Here is a 19,248-nt window from a genome sequence, read left to right as displayed (position 1 = left end):
TATGTCATATCAACACAATGAAAGGGAATAAATCATATGATCATCTCATCTCTATGGATGCAGAAAAATCATTTCATAAAATTCAACATCCTTTCATGATAAAAAACCTTAAAAAAACTGGGTATAGAAGGAATATTAATGAACACAATAGAAACCATATACAGCAAACGCACAGCTAGTATCATACTGAGTGAGGAAACACTGAAAGCCTTTCTTCTAAGATCTGGGACATGACAAGGATGCTCACTTTTTACCACATTATTCAACATAGTACTGGAAATCCTAGCTAGAGAAATCAGACAAGAGAAAGAAATAAAGGGCATCCAAATTTGAAAGGAAGACGTCAAATTATCATTGTTTGCAGATGATACGATCTTATATTTAGAAAAACCTAAAGTCTCCACCAAAAAAAAAACTATTAGAACTGATAAATTCAGTAATGGTGTAGGACACAAAATCATACAAAAATCATTAACATTTCTATATGCCAACAGAGAACAATCTGAAAAAGAAAATTTAAAAAGTAATTCCATTTACAATAGCCACACATAAAATTAAATATCTAGAAATTAACCAAAGAAATGAAAGATCTCTAGAATGAAAGCTATACAAAACTGGAGAAAGAAATTGAAGAAGACACAAAAAATGGAAAGCTATTCTACGTTCAAGCATTGGAAGAATCAATATTGCTAAAATGTCCATATTATTCAAAGCAATCTACAGATTCAATGCAATTCCCATCAAACTACTAATGATATTCCTCACAGAAATAGAAAAAACAATCTTTAATTATATGAAAACACAAAAGACCTAGAATAGCCAAAGCTACCCTGAGCAAGAAGAACAAAACTGAAGGAATCACAATACCTGACTTCAATTATACTACAAAAGTACAGTAACCAAAACATCACAGTATTGCCATAAAAACAGACACACAGACCAGTGGAACAGAATGGAGAACCCAGAAAGAAATCCATACATCTACAGTAAACTCATTTTTCACAGCAGTCTCAAAAACATACATTGGGGAAAGGGCAATCTCTTCAATAAATGGTGCTGGGAAAACTGGATATCCCTATGTGGAAGAATGAATCTACACCCCTATCTCTTGCCATATACAAAACTCAAATCCAGATGGATTAAAGACTTAAATCTAAGACCTCAAACTCTGAAATTACTACAAGAAAACTTTGGGGAAATCCTCCAGGACTTTGGATTGGGCAAAGATTTCTCGAGTAAATACCTGGGAAGCACAGGCAACCAAAGCAAAAATGAACAAAAGGGATGACATCAAGTATAAAAACTTCTGCACAGTAAAGGAAACAATCAGCATGGAGTATGGGGTTCATGGAAATTCTCTCTACTGTCTTCACAATTTTTCTATAAATCTAAAACTATTCTATAAAGTAGAAGTCACAAAATAAAATCAAATATTCTACTTACAAATATAAAATATAACTTGAAAACTACTATTAGGTACTATGCTCACTATCTGGGTACAATATATCCATGTAACAAGCTTGTACATGTGCCCCCTGCATCTAAAATAAAAGTTGAACACTAAAAAACATGTCATTTGAGATCATATTTCCCTCAGAAGGAAATTTTCATCACAATTTACTTCTTGGGTCCTATAGCAATTTACTTATGTGTGACTGATATGATACATTTTGCTGGCATCTGCTTATGCTAGTGACATTACTAACACCATCCAAAAATGTTATACAATAAATAGTTTTAACAATAAGTTTAGAAAAAAATTCATAAATATTCAGAAACACAAATAATTATACCCCCTCTGAAAGTTAAAAAAGAGAGAAAAAGAAAAGCCTGACCAACATGGTGAAACCCCCTCTCCACAAAAAAAAAATACAAAAATTACCTGGGCATGGTGATGCACACCTGTAGTCCCAGCTGCTTGGCAGAGCTGAGATGAGATGATCGCTTGAGCCCAGGATGTCCAGGCAGCAGTGAGCAGAGATCATGCCACTGCACTCCAGCCTGGGTGACAGAGCAAGACTCTGTCAAAAGAAAGAAAGAAAAGAAAAGAGAAAAGAAAGGCAAGGCAAGGCAAGACAGAGAGAGAGAAGGAAGGAAGGCAGGAAGGAAGGGAGGGAGTGGGGGAGGAATTCCAAAAATAAATCTTTAGCTTACTGATTTTAAATTCTAATGATAAATTATAATTTATCAATTTAAACTTCGAGTTAGTTCACAAATATAAATATCTCCAAAACAAGTCCAAATACATATAAGAAATCTGTAAGAATAATATTTTTAAGAAAACATCTGTTTGGTTCATATCTCCTGTCTTAATCATAATGCTAAAGTTTAATGCATATTCATTTGAAAAATTAATGTTACAGTAAGTTGTTTAATAATTGAATACAGTATGTTTTAAAAATGATGATATAATTACCTTAGATAAGTGTTTGTAGCTAAAACACACGAAATATCACGAACAGTCTGTGAATAGAATCAAATCAATGAAACTTTTCTAAGGAATACTGCAATATTTAAAATGCTCTGATTCATTAATGTAAACACTCCGCCAAAGAAAGAAGTATTTTTTAATGTTTAAGGGAGTCCTCAGTAACAGGACGATCATACTATATATGCCTTCCTTTTCTCCTTCCAAGAAGTAACTTCACATCATTGAAAACTAAATGACCATCAGAAGTATCCTTGGGGTGAAAAATAAGCCACAATAGGACAAATAAAGACTGAGGGGTTTATAAGAAAGCAGCAAGGAAGGAGTGAAACTTGGCTGGCTGCAGGGATGAGAGAGGGAGAGAGACAGAGAGAGAGTTGTGTGTGTGTGTGTATGAAACTTGGCCGACTAGAGGGATTTGTGTGTGTGTGTGTGTGTGTGTGTATGAAACTTGGCTGGCTGCAGGGATTAGTGTGTGTGTGTGTGTGTGCGCGCACATTTGTGTATGTGTGTATGAAACTTGGCTAGCTGCAAGGATGTTTGTATGTGTGTGTGCGTGTGCATGTGTGTATGAAACTTGGTTCGCTGCAGGGATGTGTGTGTGTGTGTGTGTGTGTGTGTGTGTACGTACATGCCCCTGCTAGTGCACATGCATAGTTCAGGTTGTGGTGTGTTTGGAGACTAGTAATGTATTTATAAGTCTTGGATCTTAATTTTTTAAAATACAGCAGTTGTGGATCTAGCTATCAGTTTCTCCCACATTGGCTGACTCTCCACTGAATAGTTAATTCATGCATTGGCCCCTCTAAGTGGAGCCTTATAAGGATAACTCGACATTTTGCCTTGATGGAAAAGAAACAGGCCAGTAGAGAAAATCTTCATTCTAGGCCAGCATGGGCCGAAAGAATGCAGGGCAGTAAACCTGCTCACATTTTACTCATGTCTCCTGGTTTCCTTTATCCTGACCCTTTCCACGTGGTCCCCAGGGAACTGGATCAAGGGTGAAACAACAGAGATGTCGAGGGAGATGCCTTTCTCACTCTTAAATTATTCACATCTCTGTGTAAACAAAGGAGTGAGAAGTGTGGCAACTAAAACTACATAGAGAAGATATGCAATTTGACCGTAAATACAGAAAACTCCTTTCAACAAGAACACAACTGGTATGGTGGTAGGGAAATCGCATTATTGTTATCTGCTTAAAAGTATACAATAAATACATACTGGCTTAAGACTTGATAGCTTGTAAATAATATAAATAAAGATAGCTCAAGACTGCTAAAAAAAAAAAATAAACCCACTGTCTTTAACCATGCTTTTAGAATAACTCTACCCAGACCAACAAAACCTGCCAGTGGTATTTTAAGGATTGTTTCTTTTATTGAGATATTATTTTCTTCTGTCATGAAAACAGTGAACATGTAGAAAAATATTTTTTAATTAGCTATACAGAATTCTTGTACACAAGCCCACTCAAAATAGATCAAGACTTCACTGTGCTTTATATTTGAAAGATACTAATGTAGTTGTCACTGGACTTTTCTTTCATAGCACCTATAAAAATTTTAATTCTTTAGACATTTGTGTGATTATTTGCTTCATGTTTGCACCCCCACCCTCAATAATCCAGGACTGTAAGTTCCAAGACAGGAGTGGCTACGTTTTATTTGTCTGGGTGTACCTACAATGTTAATGTAGTCCTTGATACACAGTTGGTGACTGGTATATATCTTTTGAAAGAAAAAATAAGAATACCTTTTATCATGGCTTTTTATAAAAAGATCGATAAAGATCTAAATAAAAAGCAAACTTTTAGAGAGAGAAAGAGTTCATCCTAAAAATAACATGGAATTCTGAGCAATTTGCATTATTATAGTCCTTATATTGATGCCAAAAACAAATAATAATTTGTTTAAAAATACCTTTTTAAAGATAAAACATGTAATCACCATAACAACTGGAAGCAATAATGTCTTTGTGTATCTCAGCGGAGTCTGAAATATACCAAATTATTCAAAATAGTTACTTACGATTTTTACATTAAATTAGTAAACATCTATGTCAAACTAAGTGCCATGATAACATTCCTTAAAAGTAAAAGGTAAAATTTGTCATCAGCAGAATATATATTTATTGTCTTCCATGCCTTAATGAAATAATTAAAATTATAAAAAGTATTCCAAAAATTTAATGAAAAATTTATTATTTTAATAAAACTAGAATTGCTATATCTATTATGTTTTTCTTTTTTTATTTACATAATGCTAAGTTTTAAAATGTGTGTTTACCGATCCCTGGGTCCTACATTGTAACTTTCTGTACTACACAGCTCCATTATTTTCATTAGTGAAACTAGAGCTAAAAAGAAAGCTAACCAAAGTTAATGACTAAAACTATGAATAAGTACAGAAATAACATTGGCTAACTAATTCTGATGACCTGTTATTGTGATGATAAGGAGTAATTTACCAGGTAACTAAATTATACATTTCTTAAAAGCAAGAAACCAGTTCATTTTCCTCTTTGTCGTGCTATAGCAAACTGCCTCATGGATAACTATAGTCAATAATAGTTTTTGAATGAATGGATGATTGGTTGGATGGATAAGAGAAGAATGTAAAATTTTATTACTTACCACTAATTCAGAATTCATAATAATTACACAAGGAATAATCAATCCAGTAGCAACTTTGTTATGTTCCATGAAAAAAATTAAGCTACAAATAGAGGAAAGCCCTGGATTGAGAGTTCTAGAATCCATTAGAATCCATGTCCTGATCTTGGCTTGTGTGTGCTTTAGGCAAATCTCTTTAAGTTTTTCTTTATCTGCAAATGAAAGAACTATACGGCATGGTCTCTAAGAGCCCTTCCTGATCTTGTGTTCCATGATTCTACAAAGAGGCCAATTTTTTTTTCTTTTTTTTTTTTTTCGATAGAGTCTCACTCTGTCGCCCAGGCTGGAGGGCATTGGTGCGATCTCAGCTCACTGCATCTCCGCCTCCAGGGTTCAAGCAATTCTCCTGTCTCAGCCTCCTACTCAGGCTGGGACTACAGGTATGCACCAACATGCCTGGCTAATTTTTGTATTTTTAGTAGAGATGGGGTTACCACCATGTTGGCCAGGCTGGTCTCAAACTCCTGACCTCATGTGATCCACCCGCCTCGGCCTCCAAAAGTGCTGGGATTACAGGGATGAACCACCACACACAGCCTATGTTTTAAAGCTTTATAGCATGAACTTTTTAAAAAGAATAATACCTTGCATTTGTATAATTAAAAATGAATTTTTATATGTTCATTAAAACTCATCAGTAGCATACCTTTCTTGGTAACACCTTGTTAAAAATGTTATAATATTTGGGGTGTTAACTGTAATAAAACTGAATTTCTTAAAAACAGAAACAAGAATTTAGACTTTTTCCTGAATGGTCCCATACTTCCAAGTGGCCTAGATTATTAAAAGTAGTTGATTGGTAATAATAATTATTATGGGTCATATAGTATGTTAAACACTCTTCTCAGATTATCTCATTTAACCATCATCAATAACTCTGTAAAATATGAGACTATCTTTTTTTTATTTTACAGACAAAAAAACGAGGAAGGTGGATTAGCAAGTTACAGTAAAAAAAATAAAATAAGTTGACTGTTTCTGAGTAAAAATTTTGAGTTTCAGATTAAAAAAAACTAGAGCAAAAACTTATAGTAGTAGAGAAGGAAAAAAGAAACATTCATACCGCTTTTTCCATGAAGTCAAATTTGGGAGCACAGGTGTATATTAAAGTATCAAATTCTGTATACCTTAAGATTCTGGCCGCTATAAGATCACTCAGGCAAATCTGGGAGAAAATAAAGTAAAATGAATTAAAATTACACAAATGATTATAGCCTATAGCCAGTAATACTTTATTGATGTAAGAATAACAAAGTTTATAGAGCAGATAAATCCAATGTATTTAGACATCCCTCTAAGAAAACAAAAAACTACAGTGAACCAAATATACGACGTGCTGACTTCTCAAGATAACTGAAAATTAAGAGAAATATCATGAAAAATGAAAAGTAGAAAGAAGTCAGAAAAAAATAAAGAGAAGATGATAAAGAGTGAGCTAAAATCAATATCTGCTGAGAAGAAACCATCATGTAGTTAATTACATTTTATAATAAGACAATTTATCATGAAAAACTATTTTACTTAACCTCTTTCAACATACATTGTAGGTCATAAGCTTTCTGTGCATTGTCAATTTCACAAAGCCTCACAGACTGATTACAATATTTGGGTATTTCTTGATATTTTACAGACATATATTCAAACCACTGAATATGAGATCTGATCCTCATAAGAATTACAACAATTATACATACCACTTTGATCTTTGACTTAGCTATTTGATCTCCAAGGCTAAAAATAGATACCAACAACCAAATCCAATGCAGAACTTCTATTTTTCTACTGATTATTTACAACCTGCTCTTGGTGAGACAATTATTTTTCCACAGCATCCTCAGAAGGCCAGAAAAAGGAAAATATTTGGCAAGTAAACTCTTAATTCAAATTATTTGATAGGGACAGAAATTATCTTATAACAAGTTTGATGATTATAAGTGGTTTTCATTCAATTATTTTTCCTAATCTACCAGTACTCAAGGATAATTTAGAGTTGCAATTTATTTTTCTAATTTAGAGTAGGCCTGGTGACTAACAGTAATTTAACCAAACCACTATAATTTCAGGTCTTCCTCATAACTGTCACATAAAGGAAGTCACTCAGGACTACCAATGAAGTGTGTTTGTATTTTTTTTTTTTTTTTTTAAGATTTGTAGGGCAGACATGGTGGTTCACACCTATAATCCCCGCACTTTGGGAGGCCAAGGCAGGCGGATCACTTGAGGTCAGGAGTTTGAGACCAGGCTGGCCAACATGCTGGAATCCCATCTCTACTAATAATACAAAAATTAGCCAGGCGTGGTGGCACGTGCCTATAATCTCAGCTACTCAGGAAGCTGAGGCATGAGAATTGCTTGAACCCAGGAGGTGGAGGTTGCTGTGACCCGAGATTGGCCACTGCACTCCAGCCTGGGTGACAGAGTGAGACTGTGTTTCAAAAAAAATAATAATTTGTAAAGAGCTGGGGGTCAATGTGAAGTAAGTGTGAAGTAAGGCAAGAAACATAATCATGAACAAACTTAACAGACACATAAATAACTTAGAAGCTCTAAATAAACTTTATCATAACACATATACAATAAAGTTAAAAACAATAAAAAGGAAAGGAGAATGGGGAAGTGTGTCAGACATACCAGAGAACAGCAGCAACAAATAAACTAATAAACCACCATGCAAAGCTAGCAATAAATGGCAAACGCTTACATTTAGAAATTTTATTTAATATAAACACATATGTTATATTGCATAGAGATAGCATTTGACCTTTTAGAGAAGTAATACTATAACCCCTTGTCAAAGTACATAATTTCAGCATCAAACAGGGCCCTAATTGGATAGCATTAAATGAGGTAAATTTCAAAATTGATTATTGTATGATATACTCATGTATGCTTATTTCTAAACAGAAAGTGCTAGAAATAAAAAGTAGATTCATGCATTGTTTTCTATTCCCTAAACCAGTTAGTTAAGCAGGGACTTAGGCCTTGAAGAGGGCTACTCTTTAAGACATTAACAAACAGAAATACCACATGAGAGATAAATGCTCTGCATGTATTTCCTAGAAAATGAAAAGATCAAAATTTTTTAACATTCTCTTTTTATATAACGAGAAAGGCCTTAAAACATCAAATCATACATTGATTTTAGTCCATAGTTATAAATAAATAAAACAATACTGAGATTTTAAGAGCTCTGTATTTTCAAAGCTGAGGACAGCCTCCCATATGTTAATATCTGCAATAAATGGATAATTTATGATGTAAACAACTAATTATTTGTATTTTAACTGAAATATAAACAACTACTTAACAAACTTTTTAAAAGTTAGTTAAAATAAAAAATAAAGTTTTTTTTTTTTCCTAAAAGTCCAAGTCAGCCTTCACGAATATTCTTTCTTTTTAGTGGGTTGCAATGATCACTGAACTGCAAGACTTTATTATTGACTCTGCCAATAACTCATCTAGAGACCTTAAAGAAGGCACTTAACCTCTGTGAAATGAGATAAGAATAGATGGTTTCAAAGTTTTCATTCAACTACATGTTTATAAGAACTTTTATGTTTTAACTAAAAAGTACTTACGTGGTCTGAAACGCCTAAGATTTTAGATGTCAGAAATTTCAAAATGATTGTTCCACACCACCAGGCACTACCTTGAATTAGCTAGAAAATAAAATAGAAGTCCAGTATTTAAAACTACAAATCACCCAGTTAAAGTATTCAATTATATCTATAAATGACATAGAAAAATTTTAATTATGTGAGGTATAAACGGTGAGGTTTTTTAAAAAAGTTCCTTTAGAAAATCTTGTTTAAAAGCAAAGAATTAAAACTGATGACACTGGTATAAAATATATGGCAACACTAGAATTCTACATATCCTAAATCTTTTTTTTTTTTTGTCTTAAGGAGTGAAAAGGTTAATAGGCAAGAAAGAAAGAAGGAAGAAGAAAACAGCTCCCCGTACAGAGACAGAGGGAGGGGGGATTTGAACAAAGAGAAAACCCTGTGTGCGTCAGAAAAGTGGCTGCTCATACATATCCTAATCTGAAGGAAGTTTTAAAAGGTTACTTCTTTTTTATTTCTGTTAAGGGAGTGTTTATGGGTTTGTTTCCAAATATTATTTCTCAGCTGAAAATCCATTTTTCAAAACACTACCTTAAAAGTTCTTCTACCACTCCTGTGGAAATATATGCGCCTATCTTCAAGAAATAACAGTTTGAAATGTGAAAACTTAAGGTTTCCTTTAAGAAACAGGAATATGAACTAGAACTGGCAATGAGGCTTCTGTTTTGTTGTTGTTGTTGTTGTTTATTTTTTGACTAGCCTTGATTAAAAAGGGAACAATTGTGTACTTCTGGTTAGCCTGGGGAAAGTTAAGCAACCTAAATTCAAATCTCTGCATATATCAACCAACAAGTAGAACAATACAATCACATATATGGAAAAAAGGTAATAGCACAAACTTCAAATTACCTATGAATCGAAAAGGAAGCAACGAATCTATAGAGTTATACCTCAAGTCCCTGACCTAAGCCTTTGCAGAGAATGAGGGGAGACCCATGAAAGGATAAAGAAGAAAAGGAAAGGCAGGGGTCAAAATTGGAACTAAAATAACCCAAGAAAGAGACAAGTCTATCATATGTGTAAAAAGAGCCCTGGGAGATTGGTAAATGGGAGTACAGAGCAGGGCCTAACAGTGACTAGAGACAAAAACACTGATGTTAGAAAGGCATCATTTCTGGAAAGAAAGGAGGATAAAAAGGGGAGTGCAAGAAGGAAAAAGTATCCAGCAGGAAAAATGAGAACCCAAACCAAAAGACTATCCATCACTACTGCCATCAAGCACAAAAAAAGAAAAAAGTTATTCATTGGAAAAAAAATCACACTATGCTACATTTTCAGAAGAGGTTTGCACTTGGACTAGAAAACACAAAATAATTAATAGATGAAAAAATGCCTATATAAATATCCAAAGCTTCTTTAAGAAGATAACAAACATGAAAGTCAAATATTTCAGCTAATGAAATCCACACCACTGAACGATAAAATCTCACAAAGCAAAAGAAAATTATGCAGAATTAAAAGTTGAATTAAATATCCTCAAACGAGCATTCAGAAATATTAAAAAAGCAATTTAAACAAGAAATTCAAAAACCAAGAACAGAAATGGGGAAAAAATCAGAAAGAAATAAAGAGTTTATTAGACATAGAAAGGGAATGGAAGAAAAGGAGAATATTATCAGAAATAAAAACGAAATCACAAGATGATTAAAAGAAAAGAAACTCAAATAAGTTAATGAAGGAATTGAAGTAAAGGCACTAAAACAACGACGAAGAATGAAAATGATACCAGAGAAAGAAGTGAGAAGTATCAGAGAAAGTGGTAGAAATGGAAGAAAGGCACATAATTATAACTGGAGTGCCTGAAAAAGAAAACCACAGCAATGAATCAAAACTAGTGTTTAAATTATAATCCAAGAAAACTTTCCAGAAATAAAAGAAGACCTGAATCGGGATTTGGAAAGGATCCAGGGGGTACTGGAAAAAAATTAATCTGGTATGGTAAACTAACTCAAGACATCTTTCAGTAGAACTATGAAAAATGAAGAAAAATTTCTCAGAGCCTCCAGGCACAAAAGTCACATAATTTATAAGGGACAGAAGAATTTGGCTAGCATCAGACTTGCTAAAAGAAACATACAAACCAAAGCAGTGGGGTAGACGCATTTTTAAGAAACTTTAAAAAGTGAGAACCAAGGATTTTATATCTAGCCAATCTGTCATTCAAGTATAATTGTTATAAAAAAGGTTTCAAATATGCAATAATTGAGGAAATAATAGTAACCTTCTTAAATACAAAAAGTTTTAAAGAGAATCATATACAGAAACAAAGCAAATATAGTCAAATACACATAAAACTTACAACAAAGGTTTTCACATTATCTCACAAAGCAAAGACAGACTCAACTTATGCTACACAGGGAAGACAAATAAAAACAGATTCAGAAAGGTGAAAAATAGAATGATGGCATCAGCATGGGAGGCAAATACCATTTCCATATGGAGACTAAGGAAGACATTTAAAGCAAGCATAAGAAGCAAATTCATGGCCTCAAAAGCTTTATCAATAAAAATGAAAGAGCAAAAATAAATGAATTAAATCCTTGACTTAAAAATCTAAATAAAGAATCACGAAATAAAGTGGAAAAAGTACACAAAGGGAAATACTCATGAGAAGAATAGTCTATTATATCAACCCCTCTGTGTATCTGTTTTGCTGTTTTATATTTCTTCCCTATATTCTAGGATTCTTTCTTTCATTTCCTTTTTGTTTTCAGAAGTTTTTAAATTTTAAGTTCAGGGGTACATGTGCAGGATGTGCATGTTTGTTACAAAGGTAAACGTGTGTCATGGTGGTTTCCTGCACCTATCAACCCATTACCTAGGTATTAAGCCCAGCATGCATTAGCTATTTTTCCTGATGCTCTCCCTCCCCACACCCTCCCCTGACAAGCCCCAGTGTGTGTTGTTCCCCTCCCTGTGTCCATCTGTTCTCACTGTTCAGCTCCCACTTATAAGTGAGAGCATGTAGTGTTTGGTTTTCTGTTCCTGCATTAGTTTGCTGAGGATAATGGCTTCCAGCTCCATCCATGTCCCTGCCAAGGACATGATCTCATTTCTTTTATTACTGCATAATATTCCATGGTGTATATGTACCACATTTTCTTTATCCAGTCTATCATTCATGGGCATTTGGGTTGATTCCACACTATCAAAAAAGAGCTCATATAGCCAAGACAATCCTAAGCAAAAAGAACAAAGCTGGAGGCCTCAGGCTACCTGACTTCAAACTATATTACAAGGCTACAATAACCAAAACAGCATGGTCCTGGTACAAAAACAGGCACATAGACCAATGGAACAGAATAGAGAATTCAGAAATAAAACCACATATCTACAACCATCTGGTCTTCAACAAACCTGACAAAAGAACTTCAGTTAACCATTCTTTAAGGTTCTCTGCTAGCCACAAACTATCTTAATTTTCCTTGATTGGAGAATGTCTATTTCCCCTTCCTTCCTAAACGAAACATCCACTGGATATGTAATTCATCTTGACAAATGTTCTGCCACAACCTTCTGGCTTCCTTACTTTCACATGAGAAGTCTGCTACAATTTAAGTCAGTTTTGCCCTGTAGGTGATGTGTCATTTCTCCGTACCTGCTTTCAAGATTTTTTTCTTTTAGTTTTAAAAGTTAACTCATAATGTATCTTGGCATGGATTTCTCTGGGTTTGTCTTACTTGGGAATGGCTCAGGGTCTTCACTCTGCAGGTGTGTCTTTCACCAAATTTAGGATGTGTTTAGCAATTACTTCTTAAAATACTATTCAGCCCCACTCTCTTTTTCCATTCCTTCTGAAATTTTGATGATACAAATATTAGATCTTTTGTTACTACACCATAGGTCCCGGAGGCTCTGTCCTTTTTCCTGTGATTTTCTCTCAATTTAGATTGGGAGATTTCTATTGTTCTATCTTCAAGAGCACTGACTGCTTCCTCGGTAATATTCACTCCACTACCAAGTCCATTTACTGAATTTTAATTTCAGTTATTGTATTTTTCAGTTCTGTAATCACCAAATTGTTCTTTAAAAAAAAAGGACAATTATTTGGTGACATTTTATAGCCTTTTCATTTGCTTCCAGAGTATTTAAAACTGCTCATTGAAGTGTTTTTATGATGACTGCTTTAAAACCCTTGTCACATAATCCCCACATCCTATTCATCTCAGTGTTGACATCTGTTGACTGTTTTTTCTCATTCAAGTTGTTATTTTCTTCATTCTTGCTATGATGAGTGGTTTTTCTACTGTGTCCAGTACATTTTTTATATTATGTTAGAGACTGTGGATCCTATTTTAAATTTCTATTTCAGCAGACAGTCACTTTGTTTTTAGGTTTATCATGCAAGTCCTGGCCTACTTCTGTGTGCTATAGTTACAATGACAGTTTAGTTTTCAGAGTCTTTGCAGTGCTAGTGCTATTCTGGTCAGCTTGATTCATCTGGTGCCCTTGTGGTCCATCTCTGCCCCAAATCATGCTGCCGATGCAGGAAGAATGTACTTCCCATGTCCTGTTGCCATGAGGTGGAGGGTGAGAGACACCAGGATTGTGGGGTAGGAGGTCGGCAGAGAGCAGAGGGCTCTTTCCTGGGCTGCCTAGTCCAGGCAGGGCACCTGTTAGATCCCCGCTGCTGCTACCTGCATGGGCAGCCTCCCTGGAGGGAATAGTAGATACCAGACCCACAGCATGGAGAGTATTTCCCCGGACCCTCTTTCTGAGTGTCTTCTGCCACTGGATGGAGTTTCAGGAGATGGCAGCCTGTGGTGTTTTTCTGTGAGTTCTGAGGTACCTAACTAGTCTGCCTTTCTATAGCATTGGGCTGGGATTGGAGCTACAGTTATGAAATCATGATTTCATACACATACACACGTGTGCACATACGTGCAGTGAAAGGGCCTAGAAACAAGGACACACTGGTAGTAATGAGTGCACATACCACTCAGGTCTTGGTTTCCAAATACCATTCTCCTCTAAAAGGAACCAGGGCTCCTTGGAAAAAATGGCTGATTCCAAGGCTAGCACAAGGAAAATCAAGAAAAGCCTGGAGCATTATAAATTTATAAAGACATGTCAAAAAGACATCCAGCATAGGAACATTCAAAACGGCTAGGCCTGGAACTGATATTTGTGTATAACATACAGTTTTTCTCATATAGATAGACTATTCCAGTATCATTTAGTGAAAAGTGACCTGCAAGACAATCTTGCTGAAATTGCTTTGAATCTGAACATCAACTGGGGAGAACTGCATTACATGAACCTTCATACACATAAATGTGTTTTATTTTTCTATTTGTCTTAGAATTATTAAAATAAATTTTCATACAAATACTATATGTATTTTGTTAGATTCATTCAGATCCTATGCATTTTTCTTCCTAATACATAAGGCATATTTTTAAAAAATATGTTTTCTGTTTGTTGCCAAAGAATAGAAATGCAATTGATTTTTGAATATTAAACTTATATCTAGCCATGGTATTGAATTCTTCTAATTCCTAATAATTTGTCAATTATTTTATTCTTTCTAGGTAAATATTGATACTATAATAAATTTTCCTTCTGTTTCTTTCCTTTTCCTATTATTTAGTTTTCTTGAATTACTAGGCTAGTTTGGACTTTAATAAAACGTGAAAAAGCACATTATCTTTATCGTGATTTTAAACAGAACACTCTAAATACTTTATTATCGGTAAGACTAATGACTGCTGAAGAATTTTACGGGGTTGAGAAAACTGTTATTTCTACTGTGTTACATGTTTTCATTATACATGGGTGTTCAATTTTATCAATTTTATTTTCTGCATCTAATGGGATGATCATAAGATTTTTTCTCTTTTAATCTGTTAGTGTGATAACTTACATTTTTGGATTTTCCAGAAACATCTTTGGATTCCTAGAATAAGCCAGATTTATCACAAGTGGATTATCTTTATCACATATATGGCTGTTCTTGAGTTACTAATCTTTTATACTTTTGTGTGTAAGGAATGTTTTTAATCTAGGTGAAATTTTGAATCTATGCTCACAAGTAAGAATATCCTTTCTCAAACTATCCTTATCTGGCCTTAGTACTGAGCTTTAGATTATCTTGGAGGTTCCATCTCCCTTCTTGTAATGATTCTTATGCCTCATGGCACACACAAAGTTCCCCTTCGTAAATTTCATATGCGCTCAATTCGATAATTATCTTGCCACCAAAAACTGGAGTCTCCCATTAAACAGTGAATTTGCTTCTATTGATGTTAAACTCTAAAATGAATCACTTAGATCCAAAAATACCTTGTTCAGGTTGTGTGTAATAAATACTTACCTTTGCCAAAGATATACAGAGCTAAAAACAGAAAATAATACCTAGGGAGGCTTAAAAAACATGTAAGCTGAACATTTGGTTAAATCTCAACTTTTCTCTCCTTAGATTTTTTGTTTCTTTGATATTCTTGAATTTAAAACTTACTCAATTCATGTTCTTTCCAGTCTACTACTGAAAATATTGTTGAAAATGAAGACAGTAAATTTTCCTTTGAGTGCAGCCTTGGCAGAATTTTTTTGAAGTTTATGGACACCTTCTGTTTACTGTCATTTTTCAATAGTTTGCAAATGAAATTCTGACCTTCTTTTGAGTTGAGTTATTAAATTGCTCAATTTTTCTGAAGTGAAAGAATTATATATTACAAGTGTAATGTCGACATGTGAATTTCTACAAAGTCTGCATGCCTAAGGACAGGTGGCCTGGGTAAAGAGTCAAATTGGTAGAACCAATAAAGAATAACAAAAAGACAAAAAAAGCATCATGTCATTCATTCAACAACTTAGTGGACAAATCTTTCTGTATTTTCACCACCTAAAGGATGGGAGAATGCCTCCAACAAGGAGAAAATAGCAACTCCTTTCATTTTGTTCTCTTGTATTGTGGGTAGGAACCTACCTCCTCAACTTGTAACATTTCCAGATTTATCCTCTCAATATATAACATGAAAACATACAGTTCATTTCTTCTGTCACCCAGGGTGGAGTGCAGTGGGGTGATCATGGCTCACTGTAACCTTCCTGGGCTCAAGCAATCCTCCCACCTCAGCCTCCTGAGTAGTTGGGATCACAGGCTCATGCCACCATGCCCAACTAGTTTTTCTATTTTTTGTAGAGACAGGGTTTTGCCATGTTGCCCAGGCTGATCTCAAACTCCTGGGCTGAAGCCCTCTGTCCATGTTGGCCTCCCAAAGTGCTGTGATTACAGGCGTGAACCACTGTGTGTGGCCCAGGGTTTATTTTTTAATAGAAGTACATCACAGACCAGAGAAAAAGAATATCATCTGTCTCATATTAAGAGAATTTAAGAGTTGCACTACCTGCCTAATAACTTATATTACTAGGAAACCATGGAGGTAATACGGGCCATCCATCTGCATATTTGGGAAGAAGCCAAACAAAGATTAGGTAGTGGCTGAGTTCAAATTAGAAGGGGCTGGGAGACTGTAAGGAAAATGTTAAAAGGACAAAAGTAATAGAGTCTAAAGTTGGAAGCAGAAGGAAAGAGAGATAGACGATGGATAGATGCAGAGGAAAAAAAGGAGAAAGGTGGAAAGAAACTACAAACCTGAGTTATGTTGAAGGAAAGTTTAACTGAAACTTTATATATATATATATATTTCTTCCTCATTGAAACATGGTAATGTTTCACCCAAAGTAACTAAAATCAATCAGAATGAAACTTCAGCTTCTGTCCAAGTTTGTATAACAGAAACCACATTTACTTTCTCACCCTAAAAAACTAAAATACCAAGCCAAATAGATTATAGAGACAGCTATGAAGAATTATATGCCAACAAATTAGATAATTTATAAGAAATAAATTTCTAGAAACATACAACCTACCAAGAGTAAATTATGAAAACACAAAAAAACTCAACAGACCTGTAACTAATAAATCAGTAATAAAAATTTTCTCAACAAAAGAAAACCTCAAACCAGATGGCTTCACTGGAGAATTCTATGAAACATTTAAATAAGAATTCACACCAATCCTTCTCAAGCTCTTCCAAAAAACTGAAGAGAACACTTCTATACACATTTTATGAGGCCAGCATTACTCTGATACCAAATCCAGAAAAAGATACTACAAGAAAACTACAGGCCAGTATCTCTGATGAATATAGCAAAAACAAAACAAAACAAAACAAAACAAAACAAATATTTCTATTAAAAATGAGCAAAGGACTTGAATAAACATTTCCCCAAAGAATAAATACAAATGTCCAACAGGTATTTAAAATGATGTTCAACATCACTTATCATCAGGGAAATGCAAATCAAAACCACAATGAGATACCACCTCAAACCTGTTAGGATGGCCATTATAAAACAAAACAAACCAAAACTAAACCAGAAGTAACAAGTCTTGGCAAAAATGTAGAAAAATTGGAATGCTTATGTACTGTTGGTGGGAATATAAAATACTGCAGCCAAAGGGCACACCAGGTAGTCTACACAGCAGAGTTTGCTTCAGAGTGCAGCAATATTAGCCACAAACTAACCACTACTTTAATTCCAGCTAACAGATCTTAAAAGCAAGACCCGAAAAGATCAGCCTATGTTCAAGCAACTTAACTGCATCACAGAAAAAAGCTCAAGAGTATCTATAGGAATAAGAAAATATCCAGCAGCTAAGAAGGTAAAATTCACAAAGCCTGGCATCCAAGTAAACATTTCCAAGCATGTAAACACTCAAGAAAACATAACCTCTATATGAAGAGAAGAAACAATTAATTGAAACTGACACAGATGACAGAATTAGCAGGGGGAGGCACTGGGGCAGTTACTGTAACTGTATTACACATGGTGAAGAAGTGGTAACAGAGAGAGAACAAGTTAACTAGAGACAAAAAATACTTCAAAGATACAAAATGAACTTTTAGATATGAAAACTACAATGACTTAAATGAGAAATACACTGGATGTGATTAACAACAGGTTAGATACTGCAGAAAAACAACCAGTGAACTCCTGAAGACACAGCAATAGTAACTATCCAAAATTAAATAAAGAACAAAAATAAACATAGGCTCCATGAACCACTGAACATTTTCAAGCAACCCAATATGCATTTAATGAGAGTCCCTAAATGAAAGTGAGCTGGGGAGGCAGAAAAATATTTGAAGAAATAATAGCCAAAATTTTTCCAAATTTGATAAAAATTGTAAACCTAAAGATCTAATGATCTAGGATTCATTTCAATGAATCCTAAATACAAGAAACATGAAGAAAGCTATAGTAAGGCACATTATATAAACAAACTGCTCAAAATCAGTGGTAAACAGAAAATCTTATCTCTAGCTGGGAACAGCTAGAGAAGTAACATATTATTTACAGACGAAAGCATAGGGATGTCAACAGATTTCATAAGAAAAAAATGCAAACAAGACAAGTCAAGCAGCATCTTTTAAATTCTTTTCATTTTATTTTATTTTATTATTATTATACTTTAAGTTTTAGGGTACATGTGCACAATGTGCAGGTTAGTTACATATATATACATGTGCCATGCTGGTGTGCTGTACCCATTAACTCGTCATGTAGCATTAGGTATATCTCCCAATGCTATCCCTCCCCCCTCCCCCCACCCCACAACAGTCCCCAGAGTGTGATGTTCCCCTTCCTGTGTCCATGTGTTCTCATTGTTCAATTCCCACCTATGAGTGAGTACATGCAGTGTTTGGGTTTTTGTCCTTGCGATAGTTTATTGAGAATGATGATTTCCAATTTCATCCATGTCCCTACAAAGGATATGAACTCATAATTTTTTATGGCTGCATAGTATTTCATGGTGTATATGTGCCACATTTTCTTAATCCAGTCTATCATTGTTGGACATTTGGGTTGGTTCCAAGTCTTTGCTATTGTGAATAGTGCCGCAGTAAACATACGTGTGCATGTGTCTTTATAGCAGCATGATTTATAGTCCTTTGGGTATATACCCAGTAATAGGATGGCTGGGTCAAATGGTATTTCTAGTTCTAGATCTCTGAGGAATTGCCACACTGACTTCCACAATGGTTGAACTAGTTTACAGTCCCACCAACAGTGTAAAAGTGTTCCTATTTCTCCACATCCTCTCCAGCACCTGTTGTTTCCTGACTTTTTAATGATTGCCATTCTAACTGGTGTGAGATGGTATCTCATAAAGAAAATTGCTGTTAACCTGCAATTCTACACCCAGGAAACATACCTTTCAAAAATGAAGGCAAAATAAAGACTTCATGACCAGGTGATTTGCACTAAAAGAAATGTTAAAGGAGGTCTTACAGACAGCAGGAATACAGTAGGTCAATCTGGCTGTACACAAGTAAAGGGCACTGAAAATTGTAACTACGGGGTAAATATATAACATTTTAAAAGTTTTAAATATTTTTAAAAGGTAATTTACTGTTTAAATAAAAACAAAAATTTATTGAGATTTCTATATCATATGTTTAAGTAAAATGTATGACAATAACATGAAATAAATTTAAAAATGCACTTTATCA

At 34.5% G+C, this 19,248-nt stretch overlaps 1 protein-coding gene across 1 annotated transcript in view; it reads right to left on the bottom strand.

Moving 5' to 3' along the window:
• Positions 1 to 19,248, bottom strand: part of LOC115935345 (probable C-mannosyltransferase DPY19L2) — a 55,976-nt gene that overhangs the window by 15,864 nt on the left and 20,864 nt on the right. The window contains 4 exon segments of the mRNA XM_063708049.1: positions 2,417 to 2,463; positions 4,351 to 4,422; positions 6,166 to 6,267; positions 8,681 to 8,761. Of these exon segments, the coding sequence (XP_063564119.1) occupies positions 2,417 to 2,463; positions 4,351 to 4,422; positions 6,166 to 6,267; positions 8,681 to 8,761 (302 nt within the window).

Source organism: Gorilla gorilla, chromosome 6, assembly GCF_029281585.2.
Source record: "Gorilla gorilla gorilla isolate KB3781 chromosome 6, NHGRI_mGorGor1-v2.1_pri, whole genome shotgun sequence".
Taxonomy (NCBI): domain Eukaryota; kingdom Metazoa; phylum Chordata; class Mammalia; order Primates; family Hominidae; genus Gorilla; species Gorilla gorilla.
Note: the sequence above shows the minus strand (reverse complement) of the source record. Positions and strands in the feature narration are given on the sequence as shown.